The 24,816-nt window shown below is 47.2% G+C and overlaps 2 protein-coding genes across 3 annotated transcripts; one reads left to right on the forward strand and one right to left on the reverse strand.

The window, feature by feature from the left end:
• Positions 1–15,308: 15,308 nt before the first annotated feature.
• Positions 15,309–21,308, forward strand: Slc22a7 (solute carrier family 22 member 7). Of its 2 annotated transcripts, XM_048445298.3 has the most exons (12): positions 15,309–15,327; positions 15,411–15,493; positions 15,607–16,073; positions 16,697–16,800; positions 16,883–17,037; positions 17,161–17,329; positions 18,345–18,468; positions 18,746–18,855; positions 19,225–19,439; positions 19,555–19,663; positions 20,109–20,315; positions 20,643–21,308. In XM_048445298.3, exons 3-12 carry the CDS (start codon positions 15,681–15,683, stop codon positions 20,674–20,676), a joined length of 1,620 nt encoding a protein of 539 aa, XP_048301255.1. In that variant the 5' UTR covers positions 15,309–15,327; positions 15,411–15,493; positions 15,607–15,680; the 3' UTR covers positions 20,677–21,308. The 2 variants fall into 2 exon arrangements, with proteins under 2 accessions (XP_048301255.1, XP_085535433.1); XM_085679307.2 differs by lacking the exon at positions 15,411–15,493 and having other exon boundaries at positions 15,310–15,327.
• On the reverse strand, positions 21,243–23,735 carry Crip3 (cysteine rich protein 3; the record flags this gene model as incomplete). The annotated part of the gene is made up of 7 exons (XM_087897961.1): positions 21,243–21,613; positions 21,761–21,818; positions 21,906–22,000; positions 22,118–22,189; positions 22,895–23,026; positions 23,121–23,178; positions 23,571–23,735. Coding segments are annotated over 7 exons (642 nt in total), but the record flags the coding sequence as incomplete, so codon positions are not given.
• Positions 23,736–24,816: the final 1,081 nt, after the last annotated feature.

The following is a 24,816-nucleotide window of genomic DNA, read 5'->3' on the forward strand; positions in this document are numbered from 1 at the left end:
AGTGAGATGCTATCTCAAAATAAGGGAGAGAAGGAGGGGAGGAGAGGAAGGGAGGAAGGGGAGGAAGGGAGGTAAGAAAAAAGTGCTGAGGGCAACCAGGCCATGGCTAAAGGAGGCCAGCCTGTCCTTTTCAGTTCTCAGCAGTGTTGGACACTGCACAAGGTGATGGGAAGGGCACGCAAGGCTCTGAGATTCAGCCCTGGGTGAGAGGGAACTAGGAGACAAGCCCAGTCTCAGCAGCTACACACACACACACACACACACACACCCCTTTACACACTCAATACACACATAACCCCACACACCTATACATACTTACACACACTCAATAAAACCTCCCCACACTTCCACACACTCAATACACACATAACCCCTCACACACTTACACACACTCAATACACACATAGCCCCACACACCAATGCACACTTACACACACACACACGCAATACAGACATAAACCCACACACACTTACACACACTCATTATACACATAACCCCACACACCTATGCATACTTACATATATCCACACACTTATGCACACTTACACACATACACCCACAATACAGACATAACCCCACACACATGCACACACACAACTAACTGTTGGGGACCAGCCTCGACAAAGATACACTTGTCAGGGAGGAGTGTAGGGCTTTAGAAATATTAGTAAAGACCAGTTGAAGGTCACAGGCTATATCCACAGTTAAACATTCTGTTGCAAGGACAAAACAAGTCATGCTCACACCTTAGACCAAAGCCTTCTCTATGCAAACCACTCCCTGGGGGGAATCCAGTGTTACCTCCATAAGAGAACTGGAACTTAGTTGGATCCTTAGACTTTTGTTTGAGGTAGGAACTTTTCTATTCCTGAAATACAAGCTCTGGCTATTAGCCACACCTGTTGACAATAACCTTGAGAGAGCAGAGCTCTGATCTAAATCTTGGTGGGACCTTTGTCTGAGGTAGAAACACAATAACCTTGAAGGAATAGAACTATGTTCCAATGCTCCAACCTTTGGTCAAGATGGAAACAGGCTCACATTTTTGGACCTCCACAATTCCTTCCTTTTTAAAAATTAATTTTAATAAAGCCTGTGCTTTTGCAACAGGACAGATTATCGTGTCTGCCTTAGGTGAACACTTTTCTGTTTGCTAGACTCACCCGTCATTGGAATCATATATGCCCATTTCTTAAGTGCCTGGGAGGAAAAAAGATCAAATCTCTCTCTGACTGCTGACCTCTGCAATCAAAGGGTTAATGGAGAAAGCACCTCTGGCCTCTGTGTCTCTGATCCAAGTTTCTGTCAAGAGATTTCATCAACAATTAGCTAATGGTAAGCAAGCCAATAATACTTGGTGCTCTGCATATTTCTGTGGCTATAGTATTTCCTAATTATAGGAGTGGAGGATCACCAGGGTTGGGGATAGTGTTCAGCTGTATCAAAATCTAAATTTGTCTTATCAAACATGTCAAATTCAAGAATTCATTGGTAATGTCAAACTTTTCTTAGACACGTTCTAATTTTTTTCTAGTCACTGACGTCTTATAGTGAACTAAAGCATTGGCAGGTCAGTACCGTAACACAGTTGTCAGATCACAGCTCTCTTAAGTCCACTCTAACCAAAAGGCAGGAAAGGTTTTTGTGATGGGTGAGAGTCCAGTTGTGATGCTGATTTTAAGGAACTGTCCCAGTCTCTGAGCAGTAGCAAAACCCTTAGGCTACCCTCCTCACATCTGAAGAGGGGCTTCAGTCACTCCTTGCAACAAGTCCTTTTTCCCCTGAGGGGAAAATTGAGGTCTCAGTTCTCAGGTCCTTTCAACAGCAGACTGAATACCTCATTGGCAATCTGAGTTCTGTGTCTGAAAGTATAAAATAGTCAAATATTCTGTCTGTATTTCTGGTCTGGCTCCAAGGTAAACAGGACTCGGTAGGTCTGGAAGTCTGAGCATCACCACAATCTTCTTTCCCTTCTCAGACCTCAGCATGATGTTGTGAGTCAGGAGCATTGGTTCAGGTACCCCTTTCCTCAGCCTGCAGCATGGTGACATGAGGAAGTCAGGATCATAGGCTCTCACTCCGACTCTCTGTGGGGGGGGGGGGCATTAGCAGCTACAGTGTGATCAGTGTAGTGATTTGTTCTGTCTCTTTAAGAAACAAGCCACGCCCACCTCCCCCACCTGTCTGCTGAGGCAGGCAGATCTTTTCTGCTTACAGCCTGCGTCTTTTCCTTTTTCTGCCTCCCTCTCGAAGAGGTAGCTTCCATCTCTCCCTCCTCTCTCTCTCTCTCTCTCTCTCTCTCTCTCTCTCTCTCTCTCTCTCTCCTCTTCTCCTCCCGCTTCCCCTCCATACTTCCATAACCCACTAAATAAATATCCAACCTCATTCTGCATGGCATGCCTATCCGTCTATTTCTAGCCCACTGTTGCATGGTTCCCTGCCTGGGACTAGTCGCCTTCGGAGACCTGCGATGTGGTCTAGTGGCGTTCCCATCTGTCTGTCTCTCCTCGTGGCCTGCTGCGGCCACTCGGGGAACTGTGCTGTCTCTGCCTGGGACTAGTTGCTCTGGGGCCCACTGCCTGCCCCCACTCGGGGACCTGCAGCATGTTCTCATGGCCCAGGCTGCCTGCCACCACATGGCCCGCTCACTGCCTGCCTCCGGGGGGGCCCCCAGCTTTTTTAATTAATCCATTACAATCAAGGCTGAAACACTTCTGCTGGGTGTACCAAACCAGACATTCTGGAAGCCATCTTGCTTGATCCTCATCCTCATTGAAAAAACACAGACATGCTGTAAACCCCATATTAACACAGAATCAGGTCCTTTCCATAATCCAGTGCAAGCGTCCCTCTACCCTACTTTAGCAAATGTCACCTTGGAGACATCATGCCAAAATCTGTCTACAGCAGATTGCTCATGGACATCCACATTCAAGAAGTTTAGCATAAAAAGTGCATGGCTCAAGGCATTATGTGTCATTTGAAGATATACTTCTCCTGGTTTTAATTTTTTAAAAAATATTTACTTATTTATTTATTATGTATACAATAGTCTGCTTGCAGGCCAGAAGAGGGCACCAGACCCCATTACAGATGGTTGTGAGCCACCATGTGGTTGCTGGGAATTGAACTCAGGACCTTTGGAAGAGCAGGCAATGCTCTTAACCACTGAGCCATCTCTCCAGCCCTTGTCCTGAGGATTTTAAGGAATGCATGTGTTATATCTGATATTCCATTGGGAACAAAATTGCTGACTTGCTTTACTAACATTTCCAGACCCATTACCCATCTTTATGATTTTTGGGGTTCCCATAAATGAGAAGCAATTTTAAGCAATGAGTTATTACATGCTTAGTGGCTTCTCCAATTTGTGCAGTGGCCATTAAGAATCCTGAATATGTATCGATTGTCACATGCACATATCTTAATTTGTCAAACTCCATAATATGAGTAACATCCATTTGCCATAAATGATTATGAAGTAGTCCTCGGGGATTTACTCCCAGAAGAGGTACAGGTAAATACTATGGGCATATATCACATTCACTAACAATTTGGTGAGCAGCTTCTCTTGTTAATCTAAATTGTTTTCTTAAACTTATACAATTTTGATGATGCAGAGCATGTGATCACTGAGCAAGCTCAACCTGAGATAAAGTGATTAGTTTTGTCAGCTTATCAGCTAAAGCATTACCTTCTGCTAAAGGACCGGGAGATTTGAATGCGCTCTGATATGCCCTACAAAGTATGGCAACCTTCTTTGCTGTATGGAATTTTGAATTTGCTGGAACAGCATTGTAACTTGCTTATTTTTAGTCCCAGTATATGGAACAGTTTCTAGGACTTGAAGAACATTAAATATATATTGGCTGCCAGTATATAGATTAAATGCCTTATTTCCAAAAAGCTTAAATACTAGCAACAGCTCGCAGCTCAACTATTTGAGTTGAGGCCATTTCTGTTTGTCCTTCTCCATTAACAACATATGCAGCTCTTCCATTGGAAGAACCATCTGCAAAAATTAACATCACATCCTTTAAGGGAACTTTAGGAAAAATAAAGGAATGTAGTTGTGCAAACTGCAGCAACAGATCAGAGGGGAAAATATTATTAATCTGGCCTTCAAATTGAGCAAACACAATTACCCAAGAATCTCTGTTTTGAAATAACCAATCAATCTGTTGCTTAGTATAAGGAACATTGATCATAGCTGGTGTTATGATCTGCTGGCCTTGTTTGTGAGATCCACCAAGGTCTCTCACCTACCACCTCCCAGCCTCCCACCTGCCTGGGACTCACAGAAGCCTTGGGTGGTGGGATTGGCCGCACCAGACCCTCTGCCGCCCCTCAGGAAACTGCATCACTTTATCTAAACCATTACAGCGGATTCTCTGCCAAAATATCTCCTAGATTCCATCCTGCTCTTATTGTGAAGCTACTGCTGCTTCAAAATAAGGGTTTAATACCTTAACTGGTGAAATAGGAAGGTATAGCCATAAAAGTAAACCGTTTCACCATAATACTGCTGTAGGAGTAAGTTTTGTAGGTAATATACATGCTTGCCAAGGCTGATCATAAGTAATATAATGTACTTGCTTTCTTTTGTATAGCATGCTCTACCTGTGTGAGTACCTGTCTGGAGCTTCTGTAAGCTGTCTAGTGGAATTTGGACCACTGTTCCCTTTAAGGATTTTACTTAGTGGCTCAAGATCTCCCATAGGAAGATCTTGTTTTCTTAAAAGTTTGTTTTCTTAAAAGTTTGTAAACTATCTTTTAATCCAAATTGCAAGTCTGCCTAGCTGATAGACCTAACTCGCTCATTTACATTTTCATAGACACCTGTCTGGGCCCGGAGTTACAGTTCCCCCAAGGCTACTTTATTTTGCAGCTTGACTGTTAGGCTTGAAATGGGAAATCTGGGCTTGAAGCTGGGCAGTGCATGGGGTGCAAGCCATGCTCCCTCAGTCTCTTGGCCATCCCGCTTGGGTACTTAGGACCAAGTGGCCTGTCCCTCATTGCCTGCTCTGCCTGAGCAGGACACAGGCTATGTTCAGTGGTCCCAGGGTCCCAATACAGATTATGACCAGCTGGCAAATTTAGCTCAGGTTCCCAGGTGCTTGCCATTGTAACAGCTCTGAAACTGCCTTGTGAGATTATAAGCTTAGGCAGGTATAGCCATGTCAATTTTTTTAATGATAAACTGATTGGTCCATTAGCTCAGGCTTTTTATTAACTCTTATAACTTATATAAACTTATATTCTTATCTATGTTAGCCATATGGCTTGGTACCTTTCTCAGTGGGGCAGGTCACATCTTCCTTTTTCTGTGTCTGGGCAGGACTGGGAGGAATGGGCTTCCTCCTTCCCAGAATTCTCCTGTTCTCATTGCCCTGCCTCTACTTCCTGTCTGGTTGTCCCGCCTATACTTCCTGCCTGGCTACTGACCAATTAGTGTTTATTTAAAACATAATTGACAGAATATAGACAATTGTCCCACACCACTTCCTCCTCTTTTTTTTTTTTTTAAAAAAAAAACAAAAACAAAAAAACCAAGAACATCCATAGTCCATTTTTTTTGGGGGGGGGAATGCGTGGTCATAGTTTTCCAGGCTACTTTCTGCTGGCTAGGGGGACTAATAATCTTATAGGGACCTAATGAAAATTTAAAATTATGATCAATTCCTGACTGGAATATCCTGTGAGTCTTGATCATCTCAGACAGCACCTTGAATCTGTTCTGAATGTAGAACTCAGGCATCCAGACCATCTAGTCCTACCAGAGATTTCTCAGGTGGTCTTCCTTGATGAAACCTGATTTTTCTTAACTCAGAATGAATCCACAGTCTCTCATTTCCTGTGGAAACAAAAGCAAAATCTCTTATCTAAAGTAACAAACCTTTGACTTCAATTTTGAAGTCAAAGTATTTTCAAAATACCTATCTTGGATTAATTCGGCAGCATTTATAAGCAAATATCTTTTAGCAGCTGTTGCTCCTTTCTCAGCATTCAAACAATTCAAAGAGAGCATAATAACATACAGTATCAAGATTCTCTGTGTATTTTTCATCTTTACATTGGTTTTAATTTAACCTCTATTTCTTTTATTTTTACCTTTACTTTTTGAGACAGGTTCTCTGTATATCTTTGGCTGTCCTGGAACTCCCTCTGTAGACCAGGCTGTCTTTGAACTCACAGAGATCTGTCTGTCTCTGCCTCCCAAGCATTGGGATTAAAGGCATATGCCACCATACCTTGAACTCACAGAGGTCTGCCTGCCTCTGTCTCCCAAGTGTTGGGATTAAAGGTGTGTACCACCACATCCAACTACTCTCTTTCTTTTTTATTTTAAGGACTTTAACCTTTTTCTTTATCCTCCCAAGCTTGCAAATATTTTTAACACACTGTAAACCATTTAGAGGTTTTCTTCATCTTTGAATTTCTCTTTACTGTATATCTCTCTTTTTCTGACCACATGAGTCTTTAATTTGCTAAGCAATATGGAGAGGATTAAAGCTGTGGCTTTGATAGCTAGATCCAGCCCATTCCTTAGCTTTCTCAGATTCCAGGCACATGGTGGAGGTACCGGCTGGGGCCATGTTTATTGCCCCAACTCTATGGTGTTTCAAGGTCTCTGCCAGCAAGCAAGCTGCCCCAGTCTGCTCACAAACCACACTCAAATGCTCTGTAGTCAGACTACCTGCCTGAAAAAAATCAGAGTTTGTCCTGGCAGGATGGCCCAGAAAGCCGGCATTTTAAAACAGTGTGGCTTTTTTTTCCTGCTATGGTTGAAAACCAAAAAGCATGTGGTCAGATTTTCATCAAGACCATTTAAGTGTTTTGTGGCAGGACCTCTTAAAGAGCTGCAGGGTTTTGCAGCTAAAGTCAAGTCAGGAAGCCTCTCTTAGATGAGAGCGCTTGCCTCTAGCAAGCTGAGCAGATCCAAGAAATTGCTGCTACCAAGAAGTCATGCTTAACTCTATTCTTTTTCATCTAGAATTACTTCCCAAGCTCTGTCAGACTTTATGTGGATGCAGTTGTCCACGTGGGCACCATTTGTTGTCTGAGTTTCTGTCCTGCCCAGTTCCAATTATTGTTTAGCCCCAAAGAAATCACACAGAGGTCTATATTAATAACTTTTTTAGCGGGGCAGGTCACATCTTCCTTCTTCTGTGTCTGGGCAGGACTGGGGAGCACCATGTCAATTTTTACTATCCTTTCTTTTTATTTAAATTTTGTAATCATAAAATAAAGAGAATTCTTGATTCCTCTCCTCTGTTAAAAGCCATAGATTTATCCATTATAGGTTCCTTGGTTCATGGGCCAAATAGCCTCTAGGCATTTCCATTGACTGACTCTGGTTGCTGACCGTGGGAGGTATAGCCCTTTAAAATTTCCTGCCTCCTGTCTTTCCTGGCTCCATCTCAGAGCATGGATTAGACTCAAAACCGCCACTATCTCAGAGGTAACCTGGGCCACTTCTGGGCCAAAGGCCACATTCCCTTCACAGAGGCTGTGGCAGGTGACCAAAACACCACCACCTGCATGGGCAAAAGCATGGCCTCACTTTGACCTCTCCAAGTCCCAGAGCAGCCCGAAGGCACCAATGGGGAGCACTAATATACTATTTACAAACTCTAAAAGATCTCTGTATCAGTTTCTGCTCCACTTCAGCTCCTCTAGCTATCAAAATACATTCAAGCAACTGTACAGATAGTTGAATACTACTTCCTTGTCCCATATTTACAGTTTTACTCCTGATTTTATGCCCACTTTCCTCTTTCCTTTTTTATTATCTATTATCGATTTCCAAGTGCTCCTTATTCACCTCTACACCTGTGGTGCAGTTTTCTTGCAGGGTCCTTCACGTTCTTCCTTGTATGTCTGGCCACACTTCTGTGCATTTTGGGGTTCGCTGGTTACCCCCATATTGTGCCACAGGTCGGGAACCAGCCTCGACAAAAATACCACTTGCCAGGGAGGAGCATGAGGATTTAGAAATATTAGTAATGAATATGAAGATACGTGTGAAAATAATAAAACAGAAAAACATAGAATAGCATCAGGAGGGAGATCCAGTGAATACTGAAATCACCCATGTTTAATTTCCAATTGCTTAAAATACCCTGACCCCAAGAAGTAGGGGTAAGACAAAAAAACCTGTATTAACATGATACAAGGAAATGACTAGACCAATTGAAGGTTGCTGGCTACATCCGTAATGTTCTGTTGCAAGGACAAAACTGTGGCAGCCCAAAAAGGCCAAAGGTCAGAGAGTTTGGGACTTGTTTTTAGTTCTTTCAAGGTTATTGTGCTTCTACCTCAGACAGAGGTCCCACCTAGATTTAGGTCAAAGAGTTCTGCTCACTCAAGGTTATCGTCAACATGTGTGGCTAATTGCCAGACCCTGTGCTCCAGGAACAGAGGAGTAGATCTGTTCTTACCTCAAACAAAGGTCTAAGGATCCAACTAAGTTCCAGTTCCCTTTATGGAAATAACTCAGGATTCCACCCAGGGAGTGGTTTGCCTACAGAACTTTTGGTCTAGGGTGTAAACATGGCTTGTTTTGTTCTAGCAAGAGAATGTTTAACTATGAATGTTACCTGCGACTTTCAATTGGCATGGTCATTTCCTTGTGTCATGTTAATGCAGTCTTTTGTCTTACTCCTGCCTTTTGGAGTCAGGGGTATTTCAAGAAGTTGGAAGTTAAATGTGGGCTGATTTTCAGTACCCACTGAGAAAGTCCTTCCTGATACTATCCTATATCTTTCTGCGTTTTAGTATTTTCATTCATGTCTTCATATTCTTTACTATATTTCTAAATTCCCACGCCTCCACTCTGGAGAAAGGTATTTTTGTCAAGGCTGGTCCCTGACACAAAACAAGTTATACTCACATCCTAGAACTCTCTTGGTGCTGGACAATTCTGTATTCTGTCAATTATGTTTTAAATAAACGCTGATTGGCCAGTAGCCAAGCAGGAATTATAGGCGGGACCACCAGACAGGAAGTAGAGAAAAGGAGTATTCTGGGAAGAAGGAAGCTCTTTCCCCAGTACTGTCCAGATACTGAAGAAGCAGGATGTGACCTGCCCTGCTGAAAAAGGTACTGAGCCATGTGGTTATTTCAGGGCTAAGCTAGCTGGGTGGCCGGAACGAACAAACGGCCTTCTCCTTACAACAATTGGCACTCCAATGTGGTCAACTAAATCCACGTAAAACCTGAGAAGGCTTGAAAAAAGAATTCTAGACAAAAAAATTAGAGAGAATTTAATACAGGTTTTTGCTATTTGCTGGCAACCTGCCACAGCTCCTTTAGGAAAGATTTTCCTGACTCAGCAGCCGCAGCATAAAAAAGCAGTGGTTTAAAATGTGTGCTTTCTGGGCTGTGCTGCCAGCATGACCTCTGGCTCTAGAGACAGAGCTTTTGGATGGGGTTTGTGAGTAAAATGCTACAGCTTGCTTGATGGAAACGTGGGCTCATGGACTTGCGTGTGCCTAGAAGTGGGGCAATGCATGTGGCTCAGAGGCACAAGCTGCTCCACCATGCTGAACTGTGTAGAGCACAGGCAGGAACTACCATATTTATAGTAATAACACAGCTTAAGTTTTAGACTGGGCAGACAAACAGGTGGTACCATATTACCCCTTAGAATGGCATAACTTAAGTTTTTTAAGAAGCGCTTAGCATTTTAAGAAGTGCATTTAGACAGTAAAGAATTACAGATTCACAATAGGACAGAATCAGACACAAAAGACCTCTAAATGGGTTTCAGTGGTGGATAAATATACGTAGGCTTGGGAGAGAGAAGAAAAAGAGTATAGAGAGTCATAAAATAAAGTTAATGCTTTAAAAAAAAAAGGTAAAGGAACTCCTACACCAGGGGGAACCTGAGAAATCTGGGTGCTGGCCACATCCTGGCAGAGCTGGTTTCTTTGCTTCTGTCTGGTGTTTGTGGTATGAAAATATCTGGTGTTTCTTATACCTGTTTAAGGTATTGGCAGGACAGAGGACAAAGATAAGTTTAGGAAAAAAAATTTTAGGACCAGGGAATTGAGAGGGGTGCATCTGACCTGTTTAAGGTGGATCCTTTAATTTAGCTCCCTGGAACTCACAAGAATATTTTGGGTTTATGAAAACATAAGTTTTAAGCAGCAGCATATTTACATATTTATATCAGAATGACTGTGACAGGGGCTGGAGAGATGGCTCAGAGGTTAAGAGCTTTGCCTGCTCTTCCAAAGGTCTTGAGTTCAATTCCCAGCAACCACATGGTGGCTCACAACCATCTGTAATGGGGTCTGGTGCCCTCTTCTGGCCTGCAGACATACACACAGACAGAATATTGTATACATAAAAAATAAATAAATAATTTTTTAAAATTTATTTATTCATTTATTTATAAAAAAATTTTCACTTCCTCCCCCCTCCCAATATTCTCCCATTCCCCCCACTCCCTCTCCAGTCCCAAGAGCAGTCAGGGCCTCCTGCCCCGCTGGAAGTCCAAGTTTCTCCCCCCTCCCTCCAGGTCCAGGAAGGTGAGCATCCAAACAGACCAGGATCCCAGAAAGCCAGCACATGCAGACAAAACAAGACCCAGCGCCATTGTCAATGGCCTCCCAGTCAGCCCTCATGTCAGCCACATTCAGAGATTCCAGCCCGATCACACACTCGTTCAGTGCCAGTCCAGCTGGCCCTGGTGAGCTTCCACCAGACCAGTCCCTTTGTATCAGTGGGTGAACGCACCCCTCGTGGTCCTGACTTCCTTTTTCATGTTCTCCCTCCTTCCGCTCCTCATTTGGACCTTGGGGGCTCAGTCCAATATAAATATATTTTTAAAAAAGAATGACTGTGACAGATAATTATTGCATAATGAAAAGTATCTTTAAGACTAATAAAGGCAGCATGAGAGAGAATTTTGTTAACTTGTATTTGTCCTCACATCTTTATAACTTGCAGATATATACCTTAATAACTTGTATTTGTATTTTACTGAAATTTGTTTGGTGAGGTTGTCCTTTTAAACTGACAACACCTCTCAGCTGTCCAACTGCATCAGAGATCTTAGAGAAGGATTAAATTTTACTTGAGTTATTGATTAAAAAACAACAGAGAACTTACTTGGTTAGCACATAGAGCCCCTCCTCAGGGTCCTCCACGGTCATATTTTTCTTTTACTGTTTAACACAAGGCCTACCAGGCTTCAGAAGATTCTATGGGCTAAGAAATCTGTAGGAAGACAAGTCTACCTTGACCTGAGCAGCTAGGCTGTCAATTCCAGTGATTCTGTCCACTGTCTGGAGATGTTCAGTTTAGATAAAAGGCAGTTTTGCCCAGTGGGCAGTTTTGGCAGTTGAAGCAAATTGCGGATGGACGTTGTTTTGTGTCCATTTGTCTTCTGTCTTCTTTGGAGGAAATAGTGCTGCTGCTAGGAGCCAACCTGTCTCTTTTTGTTATGAAAAGTATTTTTTAAATAATTAAGCATTTAAATGCCATATTCCCCAGATCTCTGAGCAGTTGAGGGCTGTTACCAGGTATAGATGAGTTATAACTACAGTACAGAATCTCCCTGGAGAGCTGAGTCTGAGCTCGACTGTACTGGCTCTCAACAGGTCAAGCAGGGTTGGATTAAGAGACTTAAAAGTACATACCAATTTAAGACATGAGACTTATTGCTTTGTAGTCTGGAATGAGATACAAGGGACAGATAATTATAACATTTAACAGTAAACATAGGTGCATTTAAGTTTTATGTATGTATACACACAGTGAAAAGGAATTGGGCAAAATGGATGCTCTTGGTGGGCCCTACCAAAGACATGCCACTGCGCAAAACACACATGTAACAGAGTCAGCACCAGGGAACAAGGCAGGGAATACCTCAGTAAAGATGGTGGGACTTGGTCACTTAATCTGGCTCTCAGTTAAAATGGCGGTGAAGTCACCTGACCTCAGTCAAAATTGTGGCGGTCACATGTTGTATGGAGAAGCCACTTTTTTGAGCTGAGTTTTACCTAGAGGTGTGATTCGCTCTGTTGGCGAGCAGCCATGCCACAAGCCACGGTGGGGAGCAGAGGCTGGAACTGAAAACAGCTGCCTCATGGAGTCAACCAGTCTTGTTGGTAGCAGAGGCAGGGACAGTTTGAGGAAAAGTGGAGCCAGTGGGACGCCAGCGAGCATAGTTTGAAGGTTTATACCATAGTTGAAAACATGAAAACCTGCGGAAACACCACAGGGCCTATAGAAGAGCGTCCTCTCTCTACGGGTGGGGTGTTAAAGCCTGACTGGCTCCAGTCTGGGAGACTTGGAAGCCAGAGAGGCTTAGAGGCTGCCCCGCGTGGTCTCTCACAGCAGGGACCACTTACAGCTGGTCCAAAAGGAAAGAAAAAAAGAAAGGGGAAAGAAAAATTAGGGGGACCCTAGGCCCCAAACTGAATGCACCACACAGTGTGTGCAGTGCTAGCATGGGAGGACCAACCCTGGGTTGTCTGGTCATGTTTTCAGCTATGGGAAGCAACCAGAGATGAATGTTAGTGAAGGGCTCTATTGTTCTTTTTAAAAATAATATGATGTTGGGATGGCCCGGGTGGCCTGCAAGCCAGGCAGAAGCTGCCGCCAGAGCAGTACAGGGTCCCCGGGCGAGCAGCAGAGTCAGGCGGCTGGATGCGGTGGACGGCAGAGTAAATGGACATAAGGCTATACATAAAGCTAGACATTTATTACTTAAAGAAAGGGAGACATAGACAAGCACAGAGAGAACAAAGACACACGTACACACGACACGAAACACACACACACACGAGAGAGAGAGAGAGAGAGAGAGAGAGAGAGAGAGAAGAGAAGATGGCGGGGGGGAGGGGGGGTCAGAAGTGACTGGGGTGGGCGTGGTTAGTTCTTAAAGTGACAGCAGAAGAATAACAGGCTCAACTGTAGCTGTCAAGGCTGTGGTTGGGAGCTGGAAGGGGAAAACTCACCACCAAAGCCACTGGTGTGCATGGAGGTCGGCATTCAGGCAGATAGAACGCAGAGCTGTTATGAAGAAACCTGGTTCCTGAGCCAGCCCGCCCATGGCAGGAGGGAATGTGGAGATCCTGGCCGAGTCACAGGCACCAGTATTATGATCATTGTAACCTTCATTTTCAGTGACATTAGGGAAGAGTGCTGCCATGCTGAGTGGGGTCAGGAAAGATGAAACCAGTGCAAATTAATACCAAATTTCTCCCTGAAAAAAGGCTTGTGTGTTTACATTTACCAAGAGCCAAGGTAAAGAGGGAGAGGTGACCACTGTGCTATTATTTATTCAATATTTTTATTATTATTATAGTATAACAATAAATCACCCAAATAAAACACCTGAAGTAGGTATTGCAGTTCTTGCCTTGAACCCCAATTTGGGATGTAGAGACAAGAAGATCATGAACTCAAGGTCATCTTAAGCAATATAGTGAATATAAGGTTAACCTGGGCTACACACCACATCTGCCTGCACCCTGTCATGCTTCCCACCATGATGATGATGGATAAACCTCTGAAACTGTAAGCGAGCCACCCCAATTAAATGTTTTCCTTATAAGAGTTGCCATGGTCATGGTGTCTCTTCACAGTCATAGAAACCCAACTAAGACAGGCAGAAAGTCCAGGTCTTTAGCTGAGCCTCTTTTGCCTCCCAAGACCCACTTGTGACCCCTTTTCAACACATACACACACACACACACACACACACACACACACACACACACACACACATTCCTCCAGGTTTGTACGACCTGTTTGAACCTTCTTGTTGATTCTGATTCTGAAACGGTAGAGCTATCTGAAGTACCTCTGTGTCCTGCGGGATACCTGGGCTGCACTAGACTAAGCAAACATCTGTGCTTTTATCGCCCTGCCTGGCCCCTCTTTCCTGCCTTCCAGCGGCACCGCCCTCAGGGAATGACCTGACCCTCACTGTGTGTCTGTCAATCAGCACCCGTAAAAAAAATGCAGATTGAGTCCCTTCCTCTGAGCTTTCTCTGTGCGTGTCTGGGGGTGCCTGGAGCTGACTGGGACATAACCAGTCGGCAGCTTTGGGCCTGGGTGTGTGTGTCTGGGTTCCTGGTGCTTTCTTGACTCTGGTTTTGTCACTGTACAACCCCAATGTCCCCACCCTGTCTTTGGTTTCTTTATCTGTGCAAAGTGAGAGATGGTTTAAATCAGTGCTTTGCAACTTTTGTCTTGTTTTGTTTGAGACGGGGTTTGTCTGAGTAGCCTTGGCTGTCCTAAAACTAACTCTATAGACTAGGCTGGCCTCGAACTCACAGAGATCTGCCTGCCTCTGCTTCCCAAGTGCTGGGATTAAAGGCATGCGCCACCACCGTCCAGTGCTTTGCAACGTTTTAAAAAATATAGTGGCTTTTTCTCAAAGGACACCTAAAGGAGCTTTGGCATTTGGGGAATCAACTTAGGATATGTGTGACATTACCGGCTTCTACCCTGCTTTTGCTACAGGGTAGGTGACTTAGTTGTCTCTTATTTCACTGAAACACCATAACCAAAAGCAACTTGGAGAGGAAAGGGCATATTTCATTTACACTTCTATGTTGCTGTTCATCACTGAAGGAAGTCAGGACAGGAACTCAAACAGGGCAGGATCCTGGAGGCAGGAGCTGATACTGAGGCCGTAGAAGAGAGCTGCTTACTGCTTGCTCCCCGTGGCTTGCTCAGCTTGCTTTCTTATAGAACCCAGGACCATCAGCCCAGGGATGGCACCACACGGGATGGCATCACTCACAATGGGCTGGGCCCTTCCCAAATGATCAGCAATTACGAAAATGTTCTATAGACTTTCCTGTCTACTGCTGATAGATATTATGAGTCATTTTCTCAATTAAGTGCAGGTTATGACAAGTTAACAGAAAACTAACTGGCACAGTAAATGAGAACCACTGGAGTGTCAGCAGGAACAAACCCTTCTCGCAGGTCCTTCATGAACTCTTGGCAACACTGAGGAAGACACCACTCCAACGGCTTCTCTTGGATGCTCTTGAGGCAGACAGGATAGCCAAAGAGTGTTCCTGAGACCCCCAAGAGGGGCTAGCACAGTCCCAGAGCTGACTTAGGTCAGGGCATCCTCCATCCATGGGTGGGGGTATAAGAAAAGCTTGGGGCTTAGCGATGGCTCCTTTACATAAGGAAGTCCAGCCCTCATCCTGAATCCTGGGCTGTGAGCCAAGCTCTGCTCTGGCTGCAAATAGACAAAGTTAACCAAAAAGTCACAGTACAAAGGCCATCCAGGACATCAGGCACTGTGTCCAGGGGACCTCCTCCTCTTAGACAGCCTCGAAGCTCCAGTAAGTAGCTAGGGTCTCCGTGTCTCCTCTACACCCAGCTGCCCCGCTATGCTGGTCCTTGACTCTCCTACCTGGTTTCTGAGGTTCAGTGTGTGAGGGCCAGATCCATAGACACCATGATCTCTGATGGATGGTAGCCCTTCCCTGTAGACACTAGACTAGCAAGGTAAGATCTGTAGAAGTATGGATGATGGGGGAGGGCCAGGCCTGGGCCAGCCCTTGGGGGCTGGATTTGGCTACAGATTCTCCACTCAGCAGTATAACCATTTCTACCTCCAGAGTCCAAGGGTCCGTGTCTCAAGCAGTTTGAGCTGTGCTAGGCACGACAGAAGGACACCTGCTGGGTGGGTAGCATGGGTTTTGAGGAGCTCCTGGACAAGGTGGGTGGCTTTGGCCCCTTCCAGCTGCGGAATCTGGTGCTAATGGCCCTGCCCCGGGTGCTGCTGCCCATGCATTTCCTCCTGCCCGTCTTCATGGCCGCTGTGCCTGCCCACCACTGTGCCTTGCCTGGTGCCCCTGCCAACCTCACTCACCAGGACTTGTGGCTGGAGGCCCATCTACCCCGGGAAACTGACGGCAGCTTTAGCTCCTGCCTCCGCTTTGCCCATCCCAAGGCTCTCCCCAATACCACCTTGGCGACAGAGGCACACAGCTCTGGGGAGCCTGAGGGAGAACCTACCACAGTACCCTGCTCTCAGGGCTGGGAGTACGACCACTCAGAATTCTCCTCCACCATTGTAACTGAGGTACCTGAGTCCAGAGGGTGCGGGATGTTTTAGTGCCTGTCACTACCTTGGGGGTTGTTGTGTGGGTGTGAAATAACCTTCCTCTGCTCTGAGAGTTCTTGCTTGCCTGTGTGCAGAGTCTATGGATGGAAAGCCCTGAGTTGAGTTCTGGGTTTGGACTGAGAAATTCATCTGTTATATTCACTGGGAGCTGATGAAGGCAGGGGAGGGCTAAGGCGGCTCCAGGCTGTTGGAACAGGAAGTCGAGGACGATGTCCTTGCAGTAAGAGATGGAAAAACTACAGAGGCCTCCATTTCTCCCCCTCTCCCTCATTTCCAGGCCCAGGTCTGAGATTTACATGATTCATCCAGAAAGGAAGGGTGGGTGGAGATAGAGTCTCCTGTGGTCGGGAGTGGGGGAGGGAGAGGACAGCAGGACTCCTAGGCAGTGGTGATAGTCCAGGCAGAGGCAAAGCCTTCCCTTTCTGATGGCCGTGGTGTACGGATACTTGTCTGATGTTGCTAGCCAGGGATGGGGTATCTTCTGGAATGTCAGAGTTGCCCTGGAGCCTGGAGAGGAGAGACTGGTGCTGGCTGGAGAGGGACTCACCCACATGAAAGGCCCCTTCCTCGTTTGTCTGCAGTGGGACCTGGTGTGCGAGCAGAGAGGGCTAAACAAGATTACATCCACCTGCTTCTTCATCGGGGTGCTGCTGGGGGCCGTGGTGTACGGATACTTGTCTGACAGGTTAGAAAGGCACAAGATAAACAAGGGACCAGGCTGAGGGGCTCTCTCCCAATGGGATCTGACCTTGCACGGCCCTTTGCAGGTTTGGCCGGCGCCAGCTTTTGCTGGTGGCTTACGTGAGCTCCCTGGTGCTGGGCCTGGCATCTGCGGCCTCAGTCAACTACATCATGTTTGTCGTCACCCGAACCCTCACTGGCTCAGCCCTGGCTGGTTTCACCATCATTGTGTTGCCACTGGGTGAGGTGGATAAACATGGGCAAGGCTTGCAGGGCGGGTGGGAGGCTGATAGAATTAGATAGGCCCATCTGGCCCTGGCTAACTGTTTTCCTGTCTCCGATGGCTCCATGGCTCCGGGTCTAGAGCTGGAATGGCTGGATGTCGAACACCGCACTGTGGCTGGTGCCATCAGCTCCATCTTCTGGACAGCAGGAGTGCTGCTGCTAGCACTGGTTGGGTACCTGATACGGAGTTGGCGGTGGCTTCTACTGGCTGCCACCCTGCCATGTGTTCCAGGCATCATCAGCATCTGGTGAGAATTGCAAGCAGCTGGGAGTGAAAGATACATACAACCAAGACAAAATTAGCTAGACTAAGGTTCTAAAACAGGCTGGGGAGATGGCTTAACACAAACATGTACACATGCATATACCAAACGCATACACACACACAGAAAGAAACTAAGAGATGCAGAAACGGAGTCCAAGAGACAAAACGATATCAAGAGAAGCCAGAAAAACAGAAATCAATAGAAGAAGATGGCACAAGACACAGGCATGGTGAGACAGAGACTGAGCCAGAGAGAGGTAGTGATAACAGACCGGAACTGAAAGGCGAATGCCAAGGGTCCGATGGAGACACACAGGCACAGGTAGTAAGAAACAGACAGGAAAGACAGTGAGTGGTCAGAGTCAGACCCAGCCAAATGGAGGCTGGGATTTGCCTTCAAGGGACAAGGATGGGACATGGCCCGCATGGTGGTGGAAACTAAGGCAGGAGAATGGAGGGCCTGGCAAGGTGGGTGCTTTACTGCCTTCTAATGGTGAACTGTGTATCAGTAGTTTCTCCAGCCCTCGTCCTGCACCTTCCTGCCTGAAGTGTTGGCTGGTGTTGGGGGCTAAGGTTTTGAGGGTAAGATAAATTCAGTTGAGTAAGGAAAGGACACCTTGGAAGACTGGGGAGTGGGTTCTAGGCCTAAATAATGAATCAGGGAAGAGGTAGCTTTGTTTTTCAAGACCAGAGTTTCTCTGTGTAGTCCTGTCTTGGAACTCACTTTGTAGATCCGCCTGCCTCTGCCTATGAGTGGTGGGATTAAAAGCATGTGCCACCACCACCCGGCTGCAAGGTAGCTTTTAAATTGGGCCCAAACAGGAATTCATGGGACTGAACAGTAGGAGACCAGGGGCGGGGAAAAGGATTCTGATGTCTTTTCAGGCAGAAGGGGCTGCATGTGTGAGAACCTGGAGTCTATAGCCTGGAAACTCAGGAGGTAGAGGTGGCTTGTAAGGCTGGTTTCTGACTGAAGGGCTCTCTGGCTTCTCCCCTAGGTGGGTACCTGAGTCTGCACGATGGCTTCTAACCCAGGGCCGTGTGAAGGAGGCCCAGACATACTTGTTCCGTTGTGCCAAGCTCAATGGGCAGCCTGTGGGTGAGGACAGCCTGAGCCAGGAGGTAAGGGTGACAATGGGTATGAGTGAGTGCCCAGGGGTGGGTGTCTAAGTGCCCCTTTTCCTGGACCCACCATGTATGACTACAAAAGCCTTTGTCTTCCAGAGGAGAGCACCTAGCTTCAGAATAGCCTGCCTTGCTCTGGGGGGCCATCTCCTTTACTATGGGTCCTCCATGTGTACTCCACATCCCCAATACTGCTGGGGAGAGAGAGACGCAGAGAGCACACAGGCTTCTGAGACAAGCTCTGATGGCACAGCCTTGCTCCCTCTCTCACCAGGTCCTGAACAAAGTGGTCACTGTGGAACGGGTGCTGCAAAGACCCTCATACCTAGACCTGTTCCGAACCCCGCAGCTCCTACGTATCTCACTGTGCTGCATGATGGTGTGGTAAGAGGGGCTGAGCTGGGGCTGGGTGTGAAAAAGGTGAGAGCCAACAGTAACTGGGGAGGGTAGGAAGATCATCCCTGCTCTTGGGGCAGGGAGGGGACTCTGACAGAGGCAGGTCCAGTGGAGTAGGCAGCTCTGGGACTGTGTGACCATTCTGATCCTTGACATCTATTTTTGTGAAATGAACACGTTGCTGTCAGTTCCTGTGTCACAGGGTTGCTACTAAGATTGGGGAAAAGGCATTTTGGCCACTGGTAACCTACTTGGGGATTATGGGTGTCTGGGAGTGAAGGGGGACCTCTAAACTGCCAAGAGGCAGGAGGGTCGGGGCAGGAAAGGGCTCTGGAGGAGCATTGTGATTCTGTTCAGGTTTGGAGTGAACTTTGCCTACTATGGCTTGATCCTGGACGTGTCAGAGCTGGGGCTGAACGTGTACCAGACGCAGCTGCTGTTGGGGGCTATGGAAGTGCCCTCCAAAGTCATGGTCTACTTCCTCGTGCGTCATGTGGGACGCCGCCTCACAGAGGCTGGAACGCTGCTGGGTGCCACTCTGACCTTTGGCATCAGCCTGCTGGTGTCCCCAGGTGAGCTGAGGTCTTGAGGCCTGGCAGTTCGGCCCTGCTCTGGGCAGAGAGTCTGGCTTGCACCCAGGGAGTTCCTAGAATCATTACTCCACTGCGAGAATCCCTTTCCCTCCAGGGACCAAGGAATGGGTCATAGCTCTGTTGTTGTTGGGAAAAGGGTTTTCTGAAGCTGCCTTCACTACAGCCTACCTGTTCACATCTGAGTTGTACCCTACTGTGCTCAGGTAAGTTGTGGCCCCAGGCGACTGACTTGCCTTAACAAGTCACACTGCCCTATTCGTTCTTTAGCTACAGCCAGGTACATCGTGGTTGTTTGCCCAAGTCTTGGAGAGCACAGGGAATTTTATCTTTTGTACTACATAACCTTGGGCCACGTTAACCTTATGGGGCTCCTTTGAAGAAAACAGTTCCAAGAATACCCATTCTACCCACGGTGTTGCAGAGCCCTTGGGGATTGTCTCTGGTTTCTGAGATCTGTGTAAGCTACAGATCTCCCTTCCACACTACCATCTTGTAGCTTCTCGTAGTAGTCCCTGAGCAGCACTCTGTCAGAATGGGGGTTCCATCCTCTGGTGGGTACTGGGTAGGGAGTGAGAAGACAGTATTAGGGGCTGCCAGCCGAGGAGGGGAGTCTTGTGATGCATGGTCCTCTCATCCTCTCTTGGACAGACAGACAGGATTGGGACTCACTGCACTTACTGGCCGGCTAGGGGCCTCTTTAGCCCCACTGGCGGCCTTGCTGGATGGAGTATGGCTGATGCTGCCCAAACTTGCTTATGGGGGAATTGCCCTGCTGGCTGCCTGCACTGCACTCCTGTTGCCCGAGACAAAGGTGGCACAGCTGCCAGAAACCATCCAGGATGTAGAAAGAAAGAGGTATATGTGCACATGTGTTCAAATCATGGGTTCAAATGCCTAAGCCCAACACTTGGGTGCAAAGGGGAAGACAGTTGCACAGCTACATTTGACATCTGTACATGTGTACACAGGTGTTTTGAGGTGTATGCCCTGTGTGTGTAAATTGTATACTTAAAATCATACATAAGTCCATACCTTTATGTATATACTGACATCCATGAAGAGATACACCAGAATATGTCCAGACACATATGGGAATGTGTGTGCTTGTATGCAAGGAGCCCTGAGACAGTCCTTGAAGGTTCCAGGACTAAACCCCATCATGTTCCTCCTTGTCTTGTCCAGGGTTCAGGAAGAAGATCTGCAGGTCCGGAACTGAGTAAGACTAGAGATAGCCCTGCACAGGAGCTCTGCGGGACCAGAAGCAGAAGGCAGGCTCCTGAGACTGGGACATCACAGCCCTGTGCCTAAGGACGAAGTTGCCACTGGTACCTTCTGTATTCTTTCAGTCTCCAGCAACAGGACAGCCTCCCAGAATGCACTGGGCTACTAGAGATTCTGGGCACCCCTCATACCTGGGGGATTCTGTAAATTAAGATGTCTCCTGGGTTAGGGCAGCATTGAGGTTTGAAGAGATTCCCCCATTACCTTGATCTTCAGCTCTGATTCCAGCTTTGCCACTGTTCATCTCCCAAGTGAAAACTGAAACTTCCTAGCAGACAAGACTTTATTGTCACACTCAAACTGAACAAGGTGATTCTAGGAATGTTGCTGAAGGACAGTTCTCTGCTTATCTCTAGTACATCTCTAGTACATGAGACTGATGGGTGTGCTGTCTCTGGTGCAGGGATAGGATCTGCCCAAGGACGGGACCAACAGATGGAGCTGCTTGTGCCCCTGCTCCCCCATCACAGTCTAGGCTTCATACCTACAAAGTTAAAGGTATGAGAGTCAATATTTTATTAGAGAAGCCAGAGAGCTGAGACTCAATAAATGACCTCAATGAGTATACATTGAAACTCCAGCATTGCTGGGAGAAGGAACTGGGAAGCCAGGAGATCACCATTCCAGACAGGAATTGGGAAGCAAAAAATTGGCAGAGCAAGTCCAGACTCAGGTCTACCACAGGGCCTAGGCCCAGACCCCTGGGATTTCACTGTTTTCCTCCAAAAAGGACTAGGGAATTCCAGAGCTTCCAGTGGACCGAAGAGAGGGTGGGAGGCCTGAGTTAGGATGATGAGTCCCGTGAATGGCTCATTTGGATCTTATCTCCACTGGGTCATAGATATAGCAGCCCACATTGCCAATGTTCACACCTGAAGGAGAAAGTCCTGTCACCATGGGCTTTGGTGGAATGAGTGTTGAGGGCTAAAGGGAGAGGGGAGGAGCTTGGGATGTCTGACTACAAAGGAAGTTCTTCACACATTCTCATAGGCCCCAGTGTCTGGGGTCTGGCTGCCCACCTTTGGGGCCAAACAGGTATCCATAACAGGGGATGTGGCAGTAGGGTATGCCATCATGCTGGAAGACAGAAAAAGAATCTCCTCAGCCTGTCTCTTCCTACTGGACTCCTTCCCCCAGTATAACTTCCATTTCTGCCCTGCTCACCTCCGCATGACTCCCAGCAGTCAAGGTCTTCCTACAACGTTGGCACCTCAGGCAGGGTCGGTGCCAATTTCTGCCCAAAGACATCACCTTCTCAGCTGGTGGTGGAGAGAAGTGGCAGCTCTTCCATCCTAGGGACAGGGCAAGGCCAACTCCCTGCCTCAAGTCACTACCCTACCCTCTGCTACCTAAGCAAGCTTTCTGTTGTCACTTACCAAAATAGACAGGATCTCCACATCCAGGGCACAGTGAGGTCTCCCCAGTAAATGTCTTCATGTAGGAAGGGCCTTTAATGGGAAGAGGCCCCAGAGAGGGCTGTGGTGGGGACCAGGCCCTAAGCAGAGCCCTTCAGCCCCAGCCAGTATATGGCACTGTCCACTTTCCAAACCCATTCTTCCCCACCACACCATAACCCAGGCAGCCACGAATCCGCCTTCCTTGAGCTCAGGACTCATTCCACCCTATTGGTCATCTTCATTAGGGATTACCTGTCTTGTCACCCTCCCAGGGCCCCAGGAGCCCACTAGCTCAACGTTTCAGTGCTGGCAGTAACTCAATCAGCAGGAAACCTGAGCTGATACAGGAGTTGCCCAGGGCAGTGGTGTCAGGTGTTGGGGAGCATGGTGTCACTGCCCACTGTGGGAAGTATAAGGAACAGGGATAGAGAAGAATCTGAGGAACTGGCCCATCCTAGTGAGTCCTAACTTTAGGCCTTTCCTTCTACTGCTCCGGCTGGGGAAGGGGCCCAGACTCCAGGTCACCTGTCTTCTCTGGGTGAGAGTGATCATGCTATCATGATCATGCTATCATGCCAGTTCACTTTTTAAAGTCAACTCACATGAGAGAACAGAAAAAAAAAAAAACAAAACAGGGCCACTGACAGGACTGCCAAGAGCAGTCACAGGCCTGTGGCACAGAGGGCAGGAGACGCAGAGTCTACTGCAGTCTGAAAGGTCGAGGGAACAGGACAGTTGAAGCCCACCTTCACTTACTTTTCTTGGCCTGGGGGAGGCCAGCCTTTGGCCTTGGGGGGCTAAAGTTCCTGGGGCTGAGGGAAATGCTGCTGGTAGGGGAGGGAGCGTGGGGACTGTTGGGATAGAAACCCACACCACCAATGTTGACCCCTGCAGAGAGAAGACCCAATAAGGGAAATCAGGCTCTAATTGCTAGCCACAGGGAGAGTTCTGAGGCCCCGGCCCCTTCTAGACTGGAACTTACCTCTAGGTCCAAAGAGAGCCCCATAGCAAGGCTTGTGGCAGTATGGCCTCCCGTTGTGCTGGGCACAAGCACAGGCAGAGGAAGGGGTCATTCAGGGCCAAGGGACATGCTCACCGGCCTTTTCATTACTGGCCTCAGGTGCAAATGTGCACTGTAACTACTCTGATGGGTTTGATAGCAATGGGTGAGAGCTAGTATGTCAGATTACCACTGTGGGCTAGGGATTGAGGGTATGGGTGGGAGACAAGAGCAGTCGCTTACCCCTCCCTCAAAGCCATGGACCAACAGCATCACTGAGACTCCCAAATTTTGGCTGGCATGAGGCCCATCAGGTGAATAGCCCCTGACTTTTGTCTGCTGAGGTTACCTTTGGCAGGTTTCCAAGGCTGAAATTGTGGTCTATCAGGGTGGGGGGTGTGATAGAGGGCTGTCACCCTGGTCAGGCCTCACCTCTGCATGCCCGCCAGGGGACAAGATGCTGTGGCAGCGCTCACATTTCAGGCAGAAACGGTGCCAGTTCTTGCCTAAGGAACTCACTTTCTCGGCTGTGGGGAACAAGGTGGATCCGGGCTGTAAGGAGTCCAGCTTAGCTCCAGATGCCCTTCTTTTGCCCTTTCAGCTTTCTAGGGGAACCAGCCCAGCCAGTCTCGCCTTCTGGAGACAATGAATAGTATCTCCAGGAGAAAGTTTCAGCCCACCCTGGTGCCTCTTTCCTTAGGCTCTTGGTGGCAGACAAACACACACACACACACACACACACACACACACACTCACTCACTCAAATGATATAGGGACCCTGGGAGCTCACACTTATCTTTACTCCTTGGTTCTAGCCTCACCGAAGTAAACTGGTTGCTGGCAACGCGGACAAGTCCAGCTCATGGTTCTTCATAGGACAGCCTAGTCCAAACAGCAATTCTAGGCACCGGCAGCTAAGTCCCGCCCCTCTGCCAGCCCCACCCACTGTCCAGCTTTGGTCTCATCGAGTTGGGGCCGCCCATTGGACACCAAAAACTTTGAGCTGAGGGACTGAAGCGATTTATCAATTTATTTTAAAGAACTTCAAAGAATGAGTGGAACCCAGACTTGGGAGAGAAAGAGCCCTGAGTTCAATGGCTCGTTTTCTAGGTCAAAACAAACAAGCAAGCATCAGGCAGGCATTCTAATTCCTCCTTAGTGGAGCAAGGCTGAGAGCAAGGTGATGTGAAGTCCATCAAGTAAATATCTCTCTCTCTCTCTCTCTCTCTCTCTCTATCTCTCTCTCTCTCTCTCTCACACACACACACACACACACACACACACACACACACATACACACGCACACACACCTTCATTTTTTTGTTTGTACAAAGAGTAGCATGGTAGCAGTCTCCATGGCACGGGGTTGTAAGAGATAAATTAATCTCAACAGTGCCTGGCACATGACTGCAATGAAAGCAATATGAAGAGTCCCTTAAACGAATTCATAACCCAGTCTGTAAATTCCAAAATGTGGTCCTGCTTACAATCTATGGCTTATGCATAAGATTATCAGACTTGTTAAATTTAGAAGTTTAAGTTAAACACCAGCCATATATTTCTAACTCCAAGACTTTAAAATGTTGTGTAGTGACCGATCACCATACAAAAATACAATGGTCACACAATTGGCCCTAGTTAAACTAAATGGGTCACAAATAAAACCCCAACCTGAAAA

The sequence above is a fragment of the Myodes glareolus genome, chromosome 18 (assembly GCF_982192425.1).
Source record: "Myodes glareolus chromosome 18, mMyoGla1.1, whole genome shotgun sequence".
NCBI classification, from domain to species: Eukaryota; Metazoa; Chordata; class Mammalia; order Rodentia; family Cricetidae; genus Myodes; species Myodes glareolus.